This window comes from Eupeodes corollae, chromosome 1, assembly GCF_945859685.1.
Source record: "Eupeodes corollae chromosome 1, idEupCoro1.1, whole genome shotgun sequence".
Classification (NCBI taxonomy): Eukaryota; Metazoa; Arthropoda; class Insecta; order Diptera; family Syrphidae; genus Eupeodes; species Eupeodes corollae.
In genome coordinates, this window is record NC_079147.1 from 295,852,061 (window position 1) to 295,870,832 (window position 18,772).

The 18,772-nt window shown below is 32.1% G+C and overlaps 2 protein-coding genes across 2 annotated transcripts; one reads left to right on the forward strand and one right to left on the reverse strand.

Annotated features, from left to right (window-relative positions):
- Positions 1-6,062: 6,062 nt before the first annotated feature.
- LOC129951586 (uncharacterized protein K02A2.6-like) lies at positions 6,063-10,067 on the reverse strand. Its single transcript, XM_056063824.1, has one exon. The coding sequence runs from the start codon at positions 10,065-10,067 to the stop codon at positions 6,063-6,065; it is 4,005 nt and encodes a 1,334-aa protein (XP_055919799.1).
- A 4,954-nt stretch (positions 10,068-15,021) lies between these two features.
- LOC129939009 (signal peptidase complex subunit 2) lies at positions 15,022-15,956 on the forward strand. Its single transcript, XM_056046861.1, has 2 exons — positions 15,022-15,179; positions 15,295-15,956. Exons 1-2 carry the CDS (start codon positions 15,120-15,122, stop codon positions 15,829-15,831), a joined length of 597 nt encoding a protein of 198 aa, XP_055902836.1. The 5' UTR covers positions 15,022-15,119; the 3' UTR covers positions 15,832-15,956.
- The last annotated feature ends 2,816 nt before the right edge of the window (positions 15,957-18,772 follow it).

Sequence of the window (18,772 nt, forward strand, 5' to 3'; positions counted from 1 at the left end):
AATTACATTCAAAGTAAAATATTATTCACAACGGATTCAACTAAGAGCAGAGGCTACAGCTACGACGAATGTCCAAATTCAAAGTCGGTATAAACCCAGCAGCGAGAGTATCGAAAACGTCAAATTGTGACATTCATTGATGGTGTATATGGTGAGTAGTGACAGTATATTGACAGTGAGTGCCAACAGGTTTTCACGGCGCGACAACGACGATAACAGGTCAATATGCAGATATAAAAAAAATCAATTTTATTGTAATTTTTTAAATGTGGATTTCGGCTTGCAGCACCGAATAGAAAGACAGGAAAGTTATGTATATTTGAAGGAGTCGCTAGCCAAGGTAAACTTGTAGGGCTGAATAAATTCTTTATTTTAAGTGAGAGGGTGGCGATGGTGATGGTGACAGTGTCAGTGATGGTGATGGTGACTTTCGGTTGCTCAAAATATCAAATTGATTCAATAAAGAGTTGAAAAAGGTGGTCACTTGACATTAAGAGATCCATAAGAGTTGGTGAAGATGTCAAAAATTAAATTAAAAGAAAAAAAAAATACAATCAAACATGAAGTTTTATTTGGTAGAATACATTCAATTATTCGATGCTCGTTGACCTTTTGAGTGGTGAGAATTTGTATTTTTGTCGTATGTTTAAGAAAACCTTGATGTGGATTTACTGAATTTTCGCTTAACTTTGAACGACGTCACCTTCACTCCGTGAGCATGAGTAACGCATGTGTACATTTATTAGGCTAGTCGGAACTCAACATTTGACACCTTATTTTCGTGACATTTCTAAGGTAAGTTTAAGCTGCATTCACAGGAAGGCCTTTTAAAAAATAAGTATGTGAACTTAGAATGATATATTTAAAAACGTCGGTCTTTTATGCTATTTGAATTATGTAGCTATATATGCAATACTTAAGAGCAAGCAGCTACTTTGAATAACGTTCTAAAGAGCTTTTGGCTGAAACACGCTTCAGCTTCGTCTGCATTACGATGTTCCTGCTTCGAGGTTGCTTTGAATGACATTTTTAATATGACATTTCTAAAATGGCGCTTCTGTCTTTAGCAGCTGTTATTTTTTCTCAAAAGTTTGTTTTGATTTTTCATGCAGTAAAAGATATTTTTAAATCGAACAAATTTAAATTTATCGCGGAAGTAGCTTACACAGCCTATGTTCACTTCATGTAGCAAGAAGAAGCGCAAACTGAGAGACGTTGGTGGGCTCAATTTACGGAGTTCTTCAATCTATGAGGAGTTCTTCGAAACTCTTTTTCTGTTTTACAAAAATAAAACGTTTTCAATATTTCAACTTTTCCTAATAAACAATGGTTCCCTCCAAATGCAACATTTTTTTATACCTGTTGAACTGTCAGACAAAGCAAATGTTCAGCAAATTTGAACAAGAGCTTCTGTTTGGAGTCACATTATGTAAGATTACGTTCTTTTCCTTACGATTGTCATATGAAACGTGAGGTCAAAGCTTTATTGTGATAGCATGCATTGAATTTCTTTGACTGAACTCGTAAATGTCAGGTGAAGCCGGAGCGGAAGCATGTTTGTGTTTCAGCCATATACTAAATTTTTTGACTTCGATGTTTTTTTTCTAGTCTATAGCATAGTTTCTGTTCAGTAAGGTGTGGCAAGGCAATTATTCCTAAAACGTTTAACGCCAGAACAACGTTTACAAATTCAGAAAATTCACTCTATAAGCAAAACTGACGTCTGTGGAGTGGAGACAATCCTTAACCCATTAATGAATCACCAATACTTTCATTAAAATTGACTGCGTTATGCAGTTTACAAACTGTGAGAATTGTCAGTTTATATTTTGTTTTATTTTTATTTCCACAAACTTATCAATTAAACGTCAAGTAGCCCACTTAACTTTTGATATCTTGAAAAATCAATTCAATGATAACTTTATTTCCGGAGGCGGTCCTGTTAAATTGCCTCTCGTTTGTGCGAGACTTAAGGTATTTCGATTATTTCAAGATGAGGTATGTTAATTCATTGGCATATGCTGCAAAACCAAAAACTTCTGACGCATTTGACGCCAATATTCAAGCCATTACTGATTCCGCTAGATTAATTGAAAAAGTAGTAAAAAAATGAATATTCTAACTTTTAAGAAAAGACCAGATCTATAGAAGGCTCGATGTTTCTGTACATTTTAGTTAAAACTGACATAAAAAACACATATTTTTGTTTTAATTTTGCGCAATGTATCAAACATAACCTCAAAGTTACGTGTGCGAAGTTGAAAATTTAAGCAAGTCAATTCAAATAATTTGCTATTTTAAAGAAGACGTCTGGTCTAAGTAAAGATTGTCCTTTCTGCCCAGACGAGCGACTTCATCAAAATCCCACAATATTTTTGCGGTGTTACTAAATCGCACCATCTTGAAGGCCAAGCCACAAGCTCACGACTCGAGATACTGCCCTTAACAAACATTTCCTTCAAGGATTTGATTATTTCGTTGCATCATGAACCGATTTGCAAACATCGTCCAAGAGTAAGCTTTTTAATTGTAACATGGATTCTTAAAATGAGCACAAATAAAGTAACAGTTGTCAAAAATACTAATTCAACTGTTATTGCCAAATTGAAAGCCACTCGTCTTTAAAAACGCACTTTATCAACTTAAAATGTTGACATTTATGATGTTTCAAGGTCCCTAGAGTCTAAATAAAAGATCTTTAGAGAAATGTCTATGCGTGTGTACGTACGTTCATAATTTCAGGAAGCTTTTTTATCCGTCCATATCTCAAGAACCATTAGAGACATCGACTTCAAATGAATTTCGTTATAAAGATAATAATACAGAAAGGACTTTCAAAATTATTGAATATGTGGTTTTTTTAAACATAGTAATAAAAAAAATTAAAATTTTGGATAAACTTAAAATTTTTAACAAACCAATAACACTAACGTCTTGAATTAAATTTTAAATGGCTGAAACACCAACACACTTCAGCTTCGGCTTCAACTGCGTTACGTTGGGCCTGCTTCGAGGTTGCTTTGAATGACATTACATTTCCAATAAGACATTTCTAAAATGGCGCTTTTGTCATTAGCAGCTGTTATTTTTTATTTGTTATAAAATATTATTATTACTCATATTATTTTTTTCAAAATAAAAAAATATGATTTTAATATGAGTTTTGAAATCGAAGAAATTAAATTTATAGCGGAAGTATGTATGTAGCTTACACAGCCTATAATAACCAATGGGAATCCCTCCAAAAGCAAGTGTATTTTGTTTGTTGACTTTTTTACAGCTGTAAGACAAAGCAAATGTTCAGCAAATTGAACTAGAGTTTTCGTTTTGAGTCACATTACGTAACATTACGTTATTTCCTTACGATTGTCAAACGAAACGTGAGGTCCAAGTTTCGTTGTGATAGCATGCATTGAATTCCTATGGCTGAACTCGTAAACGTCAGGCAAAGCCGAAGCTGAAGCTTGTTTGTGTTTCAGCTAATATTCATTTTGTGAAGTGATACCAAACTAATACAATTAAAAACTCATAATTAAAAAAAAACTGAAATCAAATAATTGTCACCTCATATATTTAACGAACACAATTATTTTATCTCTAAGATAATTGTATGGAACGAAGAATAACGTTTTTGACATCTGGTAAAATTTTAAGAAAAAGAAAATATAATTGACAGTTTTTAAACAGGAGTATTAAAGGCCTAAAAAACATTACTAAAGAAGTGTTTTTTTTTGGTATTCCATATATAGTACAGTACAGTAGCCAGATTTTTGTATTTAAAAATTGGTACAGCTGAATGAAAATCTGTCAATAAATAATTTTAAAAAACACACAAATAGAGCAAATTTTTGTGAAAATCAAAAGTTAAAATTAACTTAGCAAAAAACGAGCTAAAACTAATAAAATGGACAATTTTCAAGAAGAAGTGGTAAGAAAACATCTGGAAATAGAGATTCTATAAAAAGAAGTTCATTTAACAATTTCTTCAAGGAGGGGGTTTGTTCGTAGACTACTACGAGCTTGAAAATCACCTTAATTCCTTATATTGCTTAATCGAGTTGAAATGAGCTTGATTCGAATCGATTCCGGTCGGAGATCGGAGTCGAGTCAAAATTTGAGAAAAAAAACCTGTGTGGAGGAGTTGGTTTTAAAGATAATGCTTTATGGTCTGTTTTTTGCATGTTTGTGTACAAAAAAAATTGTTTTGTTTTAATCAAATTAAAAAAAATTGCACATGAAGTAGGTAGCGTATTCTTACATGTTGCTGAACTATTCAGTTCTTCATTGTTTGACACGAATCAAACTATCTTACTTGTACTTCATAAGAAACATCGAAAAACCATTTACATTTTAGAAAGTGCTGTCAAACTTTATCATTTTTAAATTTTCTTGAGCGCTGGAAACACCAAAAACATTTATTTAATCTTAACTGAAATAAACCTTTAGTACATAGCAAAACTTAATTATCTTTTCTGTTCTTGCAAAATAAACCCAGTTATTCCATTGTCATCAACAAAAGTAAACAGTAAACAGTAACAGATTGATTTTTGTTCCCAATGGAAAACATACGATTTCAAATGCACACCTCCTCAACGAACACAGCCATCGAGATAGAAATGCCATTACAATCGTACCAATATTTGAGAACGAAACCACATACAATCTCTTCGAGACTCGTATAAATGTCAAAAGCCCATCAGTAGTAACATTCTACTTTAACTTTTATCGGTAGTATTCATACTTTGGACGTTGTTTTTGTTATTGTGTAAAATCCTACTATACTGTGGATAGATTTTCCAACAAAACACGGGTAAAGGTGGTAAACATTGATTTTCCACTTAAATATCTTTTTTCAAATTAACTATATTTTCTTCAAACTAATATCGTCTTATATAGAAAATATTGTGTTCGACATTAAGTAATTTTTTCATAAAAATCCAGCATTGACCTTTTTTTAATAAAATTTAAATTTTTCAAAAGAAAGTACGCAAAATTGGTAAAAATTGATAGTCGATTCTCGATTGACTTGAAAATGATTTAATTTTGTGCCAAATTTTCTAAGAAAAACTAATGTGTATTTGTTTAAAGATGAATTCAAAACACTTAAGAAATGCTACTAAAAATGTTGAACTTTGCTTTTCAAATAAATATCTCCTTAACAAAAATAGATTTTGAAATAAAACTATTTCATCAAATGCCAAATAAGTTTGGTAATTATTAGGTATTATTTTTTTTTAACAAATTAATTGACCATTTGTATATAAAACACATCGAAAGACGACATGAAAAGTTATCAGTGTGGGTCGCTTTCCAGGCTCTTTTATATATACAAAAGTCGTGGTAAAATAAAATAAAATGTGGCAGTTACTATATTCAACAAAGCCTAAGCTCTCATTTCAAAAAATTCTGTACGACCAAATTTCAAAACACTGCTCTTTTTCTAACAGAACATTGTAATTTAAAAAAAAGTAGTTTTTAAAACATTTTTAACCACAAACACCGTAGGAAAGTGGGATTTGTATTTCTCAGACTAATACAGAATCTTGTCCAAGCGCTATTTTGAGGTGTAAACAAAAATTTTGACACACACATTTTTGAAAATAAAGGTGTAGTATTTAGCTATTCGGCCAAATAATGAAACACGCTTAGACTTATATATATATCGGAATGGTTTATTTAATCTGTAATTTTATCACACAGCCAGGCAGTTCTTTCCTCTAAGACGGTCTTGCTTCGACTCCTCGTTCTCTCCTCATGACTCGTGTGTGCTATGTGTATATACATCTAAAGTAGTACAGTACAATATCAATATATGCTATTAGAGAATGCACTAACAGACATCTTATACAACATCTCCCCTTTTTTACACGCGAAATTCATTTTGTTCATATTTGCAAATACTTTCTATCTTTCTATTCTTTTTTTTTTTTTTTTTTTTTTTTTTTTTTTTTTTTTTTTTTTTTTTGATGCATATTTTGTAACTAACACTACTTATGTCCTTATATATATTAAGTATTTCAATCATAAATTCATTTTTTTTTTTTTTTTTTTTTTTTATACGTTTATCTTCCAAAAAAAATTGGCTTTTTAACGCTTCGCCCATAGCGAGTTTGGTAGTGATTTTGCGTTTGCAAGGATGGAATACTTTGTGGTATGTTAATGTCCTGTTTTGAATTTTCCGAAGAAACACCTTGCTGTTCTAAATCTTGTTTCATAAAGTCGCTATTGTTTATGGTCCTATGCATGTTTTCTTCTTCCTCATTTAAATTTCTAAATTTTGGTTCATTATATGATCTACGCAAATGTTCTGAGTTCCTTCTAATTACTTTATTGTTTTCAGTGCGTAGCACATACGACCTTGGACTGTTACTTTTCTCTTCTATTTTAGCTGGCTCCCAAACTACTCCTTTTCTGTACACTACGTTATCTCCTTTATTAAGTTCTAATTCTTTTCTATTCGCTCTCCTATTATAGTAGTTTATCTGATTTAATTTAATTTGCTGCATCTTAATTAGATCTTCTGTTTCTAATATTCTAGGCTTAAGCTGATTCTTTGCTATTGGGAGTTTAGTTCTTAAGTTTCTACTCATTAACAGTTGTGATGGTGAAAAGTCCAAATGAGCAAGTTTTGTACTCCTATATTCTAACAGAGTAAGATAAAGGTCTCCTCCACTCTCTAAACATTTTCTCAAAATCGACTTTGCGGTATGCACGGCCTTTTCCGCCATTCCATTTGATTTTGGATAAAATGGACTTGCGTACGTGAATTTAAAATCCCATTCTTTTGCAAATTGCCTACATATATATGAATTGAATGGCTGATTATCGCAAACTACTTCTTCTGGTATCCCATGCACCGAAAACGTTTCTTTCATCGCCCTAACGACACTTTTAGCTGACTTTGTGTCTAGTTCCTTAAGATCAAACCATTTTGATAAATAGTCTACTATGACCAAAAATGGCTTTCCTTTAAATTCCAAAATATCGCAACCTACTCTTTGATACGGTAGTTCTGGTGTTTCTCGAGATATCATTTTATGTTGTGGGTTCGCGGCTCTAAATTTTTCACACACTTGACATCGACTTATCACATTTTCAATGTCTCTATTCATATATGGCCAGTAAAATATACCTTTAGCCCGTGCTATAGTTTTTGATATTCCAAAGTGATTCCTATGTAACTCGTCTAGTGCATGCTTTATGAGGCTTTTTGGGACAAATACTCTTTCTTCAAAAAATACTAATCCATTATCTTCATACAATTTATCTTTTATAGTCCAGAAGAACCTTAACTGCTCAGGTATTTTAGTTTTAGACAACGGCCAACCTTCTCTATAATACCTAGTTAATTGCTTTAATACACTATCTTTTTCTGTTTCTCTTATATACAAATTTTTTGATCTTTCTCCTAAACTAACTGAATGTATGTATTCTGTTCTTATATCCTCTAGATTTATCTCCTTATCCATTCCCGAACTACGTGATAACAAGTCTGCTATATGCATCTCCTTTCCTGGTAAATATCTCACTTCTAAGTCATAAATCATAATTTTAATTTTCATTCTTTGTAAACGTGTTGAATAATTGTTTCCTAACGGCTTATCTATGATTGATACAAGTGGCTTATGATCTGTATACACTACGACTTTTCTCCCATAAATATATTCATGAAATTTCTTACATGCGAAAACTATGGCTAATAGTTCCTTCTCAATCTGAGCGTAGTGGGTCTCTGTCTGAGTGAGGCTTTTCGAAGCAAAGCAAATCGGTTTTCCTAGTTGCATAAGACAGTCGCCTAAACCATCTTTTGAAGCATCAGCTTGTATAACTGTCGGTAGGGATGGGTTGAACGTATTTAATTTTGTTGCTTTTTCAATTGCTTGTTTAACTTGTTCTAATGCCCCTGCATAGAATTCATTCCAAGTGCACACCACATTTTTCTTTAATAAGTCTCTAAATGGTGCTATCATATCGGCCAGCTTGGGGATGAATGGTCTTAAGTAATTAACTGTTCCTAGAATTTTCTGTAAATCTTTTTGGTTCTTTGGATTTTCTATACCTTTGATCCCTTCAACTCTTACCGGATCTGGAGTCGTACCTTCAGCTGAAAATATATGTCCCAAGTACCTTACTTTTTCCACTCTAAACTGCACCTTCTTTTTGTTAAATTTAATTCCTAACTCCCTGGCTCTCTGCAGTACTCTACTCAGGTTTTCATCATGTTCCTCACTGTTTTTCCCACCTATTATCAAGTCATCTACAAAAACAAATGTTCCTGGCAATGCCCCAAAATATTTGTTGTTTATTTTTTGAAATATCTCTGCTGCTACTTTTACTCCTAACGGCAACACATTAAAATTATAGCATCCACTGTATGGTGTACTAAATACTGTCAACTTCTTTGACTTCTCATCCAGTTTAAGCTGCCAAAATCCTTCTTTGAAGTCTAATACCGTAAATATTTGGTAATCTCTCATTGCATTTCTAAAGTCTTCAAATGTAGGTAGCATGCACCTTTCATCTTTTATAGCCGCATTCAACTCTTTTGGATCAAGGCAAATTCTTAAGGTCCCATCCCTCTTCTCTATTACTACCATCTGATGAGACCATTCACATGGCCCATTAACTCTTGAAATTACACCCCTTTTTTCCATTTTACCTAATGTCTCCTTAACTTTTTCTCTTAAGCTTAGGGGTATACGTTTTGGTGGCCTGTTCACTGGTTGTGCATCTTTTTTAAGCTCTAATCGACATTCGTCTGGGAAAAATCCATATCCCTCAAATATATCTTCATTCAATTTTATAAACTTCTCTTTCATACTTTGACTTATACTGTCTATACGAGCCACTAGCCCTAATTCCATGCATGATTCCAAACCTAGCAATGCCTGACATCCCTTTTCCACCACTACGAACTGCATATTATATTTTTTGTTTCCGTCCTTAACCTCACACTCTACCGCTCCAACTACCTCAAGTCTAAAACCCCCGTAAGCTTCCAATTTCACAGCATAATTCTTGAGCCTATTCTGAGTTCTTATTTTGTCAAACAATTTCCTTGGCAAAATGTTTACCTGCGACCCTGTGTCTAGCTTAAAAATCACCTCTGTATTTTCTACTGTCAAAGACTTAGTCCAGCACGTGTTTTTCGATTTATACGACTTAATTGCATCAATAAATAATTCATCACTATCGTAATCATCATCTTCTTGCAAAACCGCAACATCACTCACAAGTTTTTGTTTCCTACACATTGATGCAAAGTGATTAACTTTTCCACACGCGGCACATTTTTTTCCATACGCTGGGCACTTGCCCTTCAAATGTGTGTAGCTACAAAATGTGCATTTGATTTTGCTGAACTGTCCCCTTCCCTCGCCCCATTTCTCTAACTGCTGTGCATTCTCTTTACATCTGAAATTAGAAGGAACACTATTTTTACTACTTTTAGGATGGTATTCTGCCTTGTTTCTACTTCCCCCTTCTTTTCCAATTGCATCCACTGCGGATGCTGTTCTCCCTGATACTGCCTCTCCTTGCATGATTTTGCTTTGCACTCCTGTCATCTCCGCCACTCGACACGTGTCCACTGCCTTTTCTAAGGTCAACTCACTCGTTTTCAAAAGTTGTGCTTGAATGCTATGGTCTGCTATTCCAATGACGATTCTGTCCCTCAGCATGGACTTCTTTTCATCTCCAAAGCTACAGCTTTCTACCAGAGTTGATATCTCTTTCAAGAAATGGTCAAAAGGTTCACCTTCCTTTTGATTTCTCATGTAAAATCGGTACCTTTCATATACCACATTCGTTCGCGGATTACAGTATTCCTCAAACTTAGCTTTAACTTTTTCAATTTTCTTTTGCTCGTCACTACTAAGCTCAAAGGTATGAAAGAGTTCTATAGCTTCTGTGCCCGCACAGCTCAGAAATCTTGCCACTTGTATTTTTTCATCCTCACCATCAGTTTTTGTTGCAGTCGAATAAATCTCGAAATGTGATTTGAATCTTTTCCAATTCTCTTTCAGATTGCCGTCAAGATTCAAGTGTTCTGGTTTTGGGAAGTCCATAGTTGCTGTTTCCACGTGTTTCTCTTATCTTCTTTCACGTCACTTAAATTTTGTGTTGGTTTTTTTTTTTTTTTTTTTTAATAAATTAATTTTAGTTCAACTTCGATTTTGTACCGGCTGCGCCATGTAGTATTTAGCTATTCGGCCAAATAATGAAACACGCTTAGACTTATATATATATCGGAATGGTTTATTTAATCTGTAATTTTATCACACAGCCAGGCAGTTCTTTCCTCTAAGACGGTCTTGCTTCGACTCCTCGTTCTCTCCTCATGACTCGTGTGTGCTATGTGTATATACATCTAAAGTAGTACAGTACAATATCAATATATGCTATTAGAGAATGCACTAACAGACATCTTATACAACAAAAGGTAGATGGTGAGGCAAATTGTACATAGTTAAATACGACTATCGCCAAGCTTTCCGTCTCTATAAAGTGATTCCCGTTTTGATTTTCAATTCGATTGAACTTATTCCAATAGGAATTGTCAAAGGTTGCAATTTTTCAAGTGTTTCCAGTGTTTAGAGAGATGACTTTCAGTTATTATAGATTCGTCGCCATTCGCACCAATTGGGCCTCTGTTACTCAACAACCTTTTAAAATACAGCTGGTGCAAGAATTGAAGCTAAACGATATGCAACGTACAATTTTTGGTGAATGGGCTCTTGGAAAGTTGGCCAAAGATCCACTTTTTTACCGAAAAATTGTGTTCAGCTACGTATATAGGCAGAATTGTCAATTTTGGAGTGAATATCAACCAGAACGATTGCCAGGGCTACCATAATGCATCCATAAAAAGTCACAGCTTGGTGCGGTTTATGGGCTGGTGGCACCATTGGACCGTTCTTCTTCAAAGGTGATGCGAATCTTAATGTTACTATGAATGGAGAGCGCTACCGTGAGATGCTATCCAACTTTTTTTTTGTCCAAAATGCAAGAGCTTGACTTGCATGGCATGTGGTTTCAACAAGACGGTGCCACATGCTATAAAGTACGCGCAACAATGGACTTATTGAGAGGCGAGTTCGGTGAACATTTCATTTCAAGCGATTAAACGCCTTTATACTATTTTTTGTGGGGCTATGTTAAAGCTCTATACAGACAAGCCCGCGTCAATTGACGCATTGGGAGACAACATTGAAGCATTTATTTATGAGATACCGGTTGAAATATTTAAGGAGTATGCCAGTATGAGTACAAAGGATAACGTTTTTGACATTTGGTAACATTTTAAGAAAATCAAATTGACATTTAAAAAAAAGAGGCTGGAATGCGACCCACACTGATAACTGCCTATCTCGTCTGTCGATTTGTCTTGCTTAAAAGTTCGTTGGTTTTCGTGTTGGGTTAAATAAGTTGTCAGTTAAATTATTTAAAAAAAATTAAAATTAGCAACAATATTTTTCATATAAGGAAATAGTTTAGTTTGAAAATCTAGTTTTGTTAAATACATTTTTAGTCGAAATCAAATGTTTACCAATTTTAGTAGCATTTTTTAAATTTTCACAAGTTGGATGTATGAAATTAATTTACCAAATTTGGGTATTATTTTTTGTAGATTTTATTTATTTATAAAATAGCGGAATGTTGGATTTTTATAAAAAAACTACTGAATATCGAAAACAATATTTTCTGTGAAATAAAAAAGTTATAAGACAATATTTTTAACTTCCCATAGGAAGTTATTGTAATGGGTCCGATTTGTCAAATTGAAAATTTTGACATTTCTCGACGTTTCAAGGTCCCTAGAGTCGAAATAAAAGATTTTTAGAAAGATGTCTGTGCGTGCGTGTGTACGTACGTTTGTACGTCCGTACGTCCGTACGTCCGTACGTCCGTACGTCCGTACGTTCGCGACGTTTTTTTCGTCGTCCATAGCTCAAGAACCAGAAGAGATATCGACTTCAAATAAATTTTGTTATACAGATAAAAAGGCAGAAAGATGCAGAAAGGGCTCTCAAGAAAATTGCGTGGGTGGTTTTTTTACCATAGCAGTTTGAAAAAAAGGTGAAAATTTTGGTTAACCCTAAATATCTTACGAACCAAAAACGCTAGAGACTTGAATTAAATTGTATATAATAGATTGTAACGTGATACCAAACAGGTATATTTTTTGAAAAAAATCAATATAACGGTTTTTTTTTAAAATCAATAAAATTGAAAAAAAAAATTTGTCACCTCCAAAATTTTACGACTGAAATATGATTTTATCTCTAAAACAATTTTGTGCAACGAAGAATAATGTTTTTGACATCTGATAAAATTTTGAGAAAAATCTAATTGACAGTTTTTTTTATAAAAAATAAAAATGTAAAAAAAACATTACTCAAAGTTCGTAAAAATTGAATATCGATTCAAATATCTTTTCAAAAACATTAAATTTAGGCTTCAAACTTATTTTATCTTATAAGAAATATTGTTTTCAACATTCTGAAAAATTTTGAGAAAAATCGAAGTGACAGTTTTTTTTACAAAAAATAAAAACCTAAAAAAAAATTTATAAAAGTTGGTAAAAATTGATTTTCGACTCGAATATCTTTTCAAAACTTTGAGATATTGGCTTTAATTTACTTTTATCTTTCAAAAAATCGTGTTGTCAACATACAGTTAAAGTTTGAAAAAAATCGAATTGACAGTTTTTTTACAAAAAATAAAAACCTAAAAAAAAATGTATAAAAGTTGGTAAAAATTGATTTTCGACTCAAATATCTTTTCAAAACTTAGAGATATTGGCTTTTATTTACTTTAATTTTTCAAAAAATCTTGTTGTCAACATTCAGTTAAAGTTTGAAAAAAATCGAATTGACAGTTTTTTTTACAAAAAATAAAAACCAAAAAAAAAAAATTATAAAAGTTGGTAAAAATTGATTTTCGACTCAAATATCTTTTCAAAACTTTGAGATATTGGCTTTAATTTTATCTTTCAAAGAATCTTGTTGTCAACATACAATTAAAGTTTGAAAAAAATCAAATTGACAGTTTTTTTACAAAAAATAAAAACCTAAAAAAAAAATGTATAAAAGTTGGTAAAAATTGATTTTCGACTCAAATATCTTTTCAAAACTTTGAGATATTGGCTTGAAATTTATTTTATTTCACAGAAAATATTGTTTTCGATATTCAGTAATTTTTATATAAAAATCCATATATATAAAAAATAAAATCTACAAAAAAAGTACCCAAATTTGGTAAAAATTGATACGAGTACATAAAGACAAACTTTTAAGCAAGACAAATCGACAGACGGGATGGGAAGTTATCAGTGTGGGTCGCATCCCAGCCTCTTTTTAATTTTTGAAAAGCTATTTGAGTTGAAAGTAAATTTTTACCAACTTTTTTTAATTTTTTTTTAGGTTTTTAAGTTTTTGTAATAAACTCTCAATTTGATTTTTTTTTAAATTTTAGTGAATGTTGAAAACAAATATTTTTTTAAAGATAAAAGTAGTTTAAAGCCAATATCTCAAAGTTTTGAAAAGATATTTGAGTCGAAAATCGATTTTACAAACAAACTTTTATTAATTTTTTAAGGTTTTTATTTTTTGTAAGAAAAACTGTCAATTTTATTTTTCTCAACATTTTTCAGAATGGTGGAAAAATTTTTTTTTATAACATAAAATAAGTTTGAAGCCCTAATTTCAAGCCTTTGAAAAGGTATTTGAGTCGAAATTCAGTTTTTACTAACTTTGAGTAATGGTTTTTCTTTTTAGGTTTTTGCTTTTTATAAAAAAAAACTATCAATAAGATTTTGTTTTTAGTTTTTCCTTATTTTGAAAACAATATTTTTTATAAGGAAAAATTAGTTGAAAGCCAATATCTCAATTTTTTTAAAAGATATTTGAGTCGAAAATCAATTTTTACCAACTTTAGTTAATTTTTTTTTCGGTTTTTAATTTTTTGTAAGAAAACCGTCAATTCTATTTTTTTCAAAATTTTACTTATGTTAACAACAATATTTCTTGAAAGATAAAAGTAGTATAAATAAATATTTTTGAAAAAATATTTGAGTCGAAATTCAATTAAAAATACTGTATTTTCGATTTTTTTCAAAATTTTATCAGATGTCAAAAACATTATTCTTCGTTGCACAAAATTGTTTTGAAGATAAAATCATATTTTAGTCATAAAATGTTCAAGGTAAAATTTTGTTTTAGTTTTTTTGATTTATAAAAAAACCGTTAATTGGATTTTATATAAATATAATTGTTTTTTATCACGTTACAATATATAATATAATTTTAATTCAAGTCCCTAGTGTCATTAGTTCGTGAGATATTTAGGTCTAACCAAAATTGTCTCCTTTTTTTAAACTGCAATGGTAAAAAAACCACCCACGCAATTTTTTTGAGAGCCCTTTCTGCATCTTTCTGCTTTATTATTATATGTATAACTAAATTTATTTGAAATCGATATCTCTTCTGGTTCTTAAACTATGGACAACGAAAAAAACGTCACGAACGTACGTACGTTCGGACATACGCACGCACTGACATTTTTCTAAAAATCTTTTATTTCGACTCTAATGACCTTGAAACGTCGGGAAATGTCAAAATTTTCAATTTGACAAATCGCACCCATTGCAATAACTTCCTATGAGAAGTTAATAAATATCATTTTTTAAGCTATCGTCTTCCATAGATCAATTTATGGCCATTTATTAAAAACTGCTGTAGCTAATACACCAGTGTTAAGATTTTGGATCCAAAATGTTAAAAAAAGTTCTACTTAATTTTTCGCATAGATGTAATAATCCAACAAAAGTTGCTATCTTAATAAAAAATATTCATTTATATTTATCTGTGCGTTTAACAAAAGTTATTTTTAAATAATAACCGCCAACCATTTACTGCCACCTATATTTCAGTCTAATTAAACTATATTTTGTGGAAATCCGAAACGAAATGAAATTGGAATTTGACAGGTCTACGGAACAAGCTAAAAAACGGGAACTGTCAATTGAAAAACGCCGTCGATTCACAGAAAATACAAGCTGCCGGATATTTTTGTCGAGTTGTCACATAAAACATTTTATTTAAGAATCTTCATTTAAAATGGCCACAAAAACAAAGAAGGAAGAAAAACCACCAAAGGAGAAACAAATCATCGAAGGGGTAAGTAAATGAATTCACTAGAACTTCCCATGTACCCTGGTTCGGGGTATCACTGGACCATTTGAGACACGTCAGCCCCAATGTATGCATTTTCCTACTTCTCTTTTTTGTTCAGGTGGTTAAAATCAACAAATGGGATGGTTCCGCTGTTAAACATGCTCTCGATGATTCCGTGAAGAATGCTCTCCTGGATCGACCAAACTTCAAGGAACAATTTGGTCTCATCAACACTCGTCTGCTGATTTGTGGCCTTGCTGTTGGTGTTGCCCTCCTCGCCCATGGCTGGGACTACGCACATCCTTTCCCCGAATCAAAACCTGTCCTCATGTTCAGTGTTTTGTCATACTTCTTGCTCATGGGAGTATTGACTTTGCACACAACTTACCGCGAAAAGGGAACCTTTGCGGTTGCGGTTCAGAAAGATGGCAATGGTGGAACCAAGACATGGGAAGCTAGTTCGGATATGAAAAGGTACGATGATAAGTACATGTTGGTGTTGTCTGTTAAGGATTCCAAGGCACTGAGAGAAGCAACAACAGTTAAGTCATGTGCCAACTTCATTGACACAAATGGAGTCATTGTGGACAGTTTGGTGGCCAACGAACTGAATCGGTTGTTCCATTCATTGAGTGCCGAAAAGAAGGAGAAGTAGCTTATGGGAGTTATTCAGATAGTTTAACAAAAATGTATAAATGCAAAATAAGTATTGATTTGCAATTTCCAAACAAACAAACAAAAATCAAGATAAATAATAAAATTTGAAAACATTCTTTAAAAGTGCATTTATTTTAATTTGATGGTAATTTTTTACCATCTTAAGAAAAAGTGGTTCCCTGGAAAAGGTGTTATTTTTTCATTTTACTAAAATTGTCCTAGAAGAATCTTATTCATACTCCAAACAATTGGTAAAACATGCAATACTCAGAAGCTGGGAATTTTGGTTTAATTCTTGACCATATTGGGATGCGCAAGTAAATAGTCTATCAAGCCATGTATCCTGTTCCTGTGAGCAGTCGGCTGGCGAAATAATAGAAGTTATTAAGAGTTCAGCCATGCCACCCAATAGGAAACAAAATTTTACTGCTGAGTGGTACGACTGGGAATGCATAAAACTCTGAAAAAAGTCCTTTGCAATGCTTAAAATTTTTAGGAAAACAAAGTCTAATTTCATTTAAATCGCTCTACCTAGATGCAAATAAAACGTATAAGCGAGTATGCAAAAATAAACAAAAAACTTTTATGGCTGATTTAGCAGTAGGTTTATCAAAATGTAAAGACTCAAAATCATTTTGGTCTAAAGTGAGATTGTTAGGTGGCGTTAAAAATGTTTTAGCAACTACAATAAATTTAGAGTTACTAGCAAACCATTTCAAGGAACTTCTTAACGCCTCAACAAACTCAGAACTATTTCAATATGCTTCACCCTAAATCACTATTTCAGACCTAGACGAACCTATTACAATAAATGAGTTGCAAGCAACCCTTGAAAACATGAAAAACATTAAGGCAGCCGGGCTAGATGGAATTCCAGCTGAATTTTATAAAAACTCATCCCCGTCTTTCCTTAATCTTTTTCTTGATTTTTTTAATAAGCTTCTTGAAAAAGAAGAAATACCTCAGTCATTTTTAATGTCACAAATTTGTAAAATTTTTAAAAAAGGGGATTCTAGCTCACCAGCATACTATAGGGGCATTTCGATTCTACCTTGTTTGAGAAAAATATTTACCCATATATTATATCGACGAAATTTTTAAGACTCTATAAACTTCTCCTCACAAATACTTGCGCTACTGTGTCAAATGGGAGTTCCATATCCAGCTTCTTTAACACTGATTGCGGTGTGCCCCAAGGTTGCCCCTTAAGCCCGATTATGTTCGCCCTTTTCATTGACGTCTCCCGTGATTTTCCTGGGGGTATTTTAGTTTTGGAAATATACTTATTAAAGTACTACTTTATGCGGACGACCTTGTTGTTTTATCGGACAACCCCACCACATTACAGTTACAAATTAATAGACTTAAAAACTTTTGTGATAAATGGGACCTGAATAAACACCTCAAAACCAAAAATTATGATTTTTGAAAGCACCCGTCGAAGAAGAAACCCGCTAGAAGCATGGTCATTGGATCGTGAACCTATAGAGGTGGTTAACCAATTTAAGTATTTAGGTGTTCTATTTTGTAGCAATCTAGGTTTCAGGCCCCATGTTAAGGAAAAATGCTTATCGGCAAAAACTGCAATAAACCTTATATAGAACAAAATCTTCTGCAATAAGTACATAGACATCTTAGCTAAATTTATAGTTTTTGACGCTACTATATGCTATGCCAGTCAAGTTTTTGGTTACTAAGATCTTGATGAATTTGAGATAGTGCAACGCTTCTTTTTTAAACGAATATTTAAACTTCCAAACTATACACCAACTTACGCTATACATGTGGAATCAGGGATCCCTCCGAATTTTCTAAAAAATCTTAAATTTAATGCCGATTACATAATAAAAGTAATGCAAAGGTCAAATGAAAATCTTAATAAGCAAATGATGGATTTCACATTCCGAAGGAATTTATTGCCGTTTAAAGAATGGTATGAAATAGCAAACCCTGGTACAACTTCTCTTGATAATTGGAAAGTTCTAAAAACTTTCTTTAAGAGATCAGGTAATCTTAATTTTAGAATAATTGATAATTATATTTTACGTGGAAATTTTTTAAACCAAGTTTCTATACCGGTATATCGAACAACCGCTTTTAGAAATTTTTATAATGTTTCCTCATGTCGGATATTTAATAGACTCCCCCATCCTATCAGGATGCAAACTTCTCATTTGTTATTTATGAAACAAGTTAAATATTGGCTCCTTAGTCTTGATAATGAAAGTATTGAATTTTTTGTAAATGGATCTACCTGATGTTTTCTTGAAATGTTTAACTTCAATTTAATTTAATTTCTGTATGCATTACATAAATGTATGATATTTTAACTTTCTTTTTTAAATTTTCTTTTAAGGGTCACCCCACCCATTTTAATTAATAAATGTAAATTTTTTTTTAGAGTGGCAATAACGCTATTTTTTATAAAAATATTTTTGTCACATATTTCTTTTCATCTTATTGTTTTTATTTGGATGTTAAGAAGTAAAATGTTTAATCTAATCTAATCTAAGATGTCAACCACTTTTTAGCCGTTTGTCCAATTCTACAAGAACTCCGAAGACTTTATTTTTCAAAAAGCTTTCTCAATCACCAGGAAGCGAAACTAATCTTAAACGGAGAGTGGGGTTGGAAGGACCTTTACAATTTTATTTATCATGCCTTAGATTACCGAAACAGTTTTTTAGAGTAATTTTAAATTTTTAAATATGTATATGTACATTTTGGTATCATTATCTAAGATGAAACGAGAAAATATATATTATAAACTTGGATATTATGCTTATTTAAATTCAATTTATTTATTCAATTGTTTACATAATCTATTTATAAACTTACTATAATCTTAAACTTTTTTTTTTATTCTCGATAAATTTCAATTTTCAGGCAGACGGCAAATATATTTTTTGCCATGCTAACGTTCTTATATAATTTTTCAA

Excerpts from the sequence above, each read along its gene's own strand:
- LOC129951586 (XM_056063824.1), bottom strand. The coding sequence starts at position 10,067 with ATGGACTTCCCAAAACCAGAACACTTGAATCTTGACGGCAATCTGAAA.
- LOC129939009 (XM_056046861.1), top strand. The coding sequence starts at position 15,120 with ATGGCCACAAAAACAAAGAAGGAAGAAAAACCACCAAAGGAGAAACAA. Across the intron at positions 15,180-15,294 it reads AGAAACAAATCATCGAAGGG|GTGGTTAAAATCAACAAATG; the intron begins GTAAGTAAATGA and ends TTTTTTGTTCAG.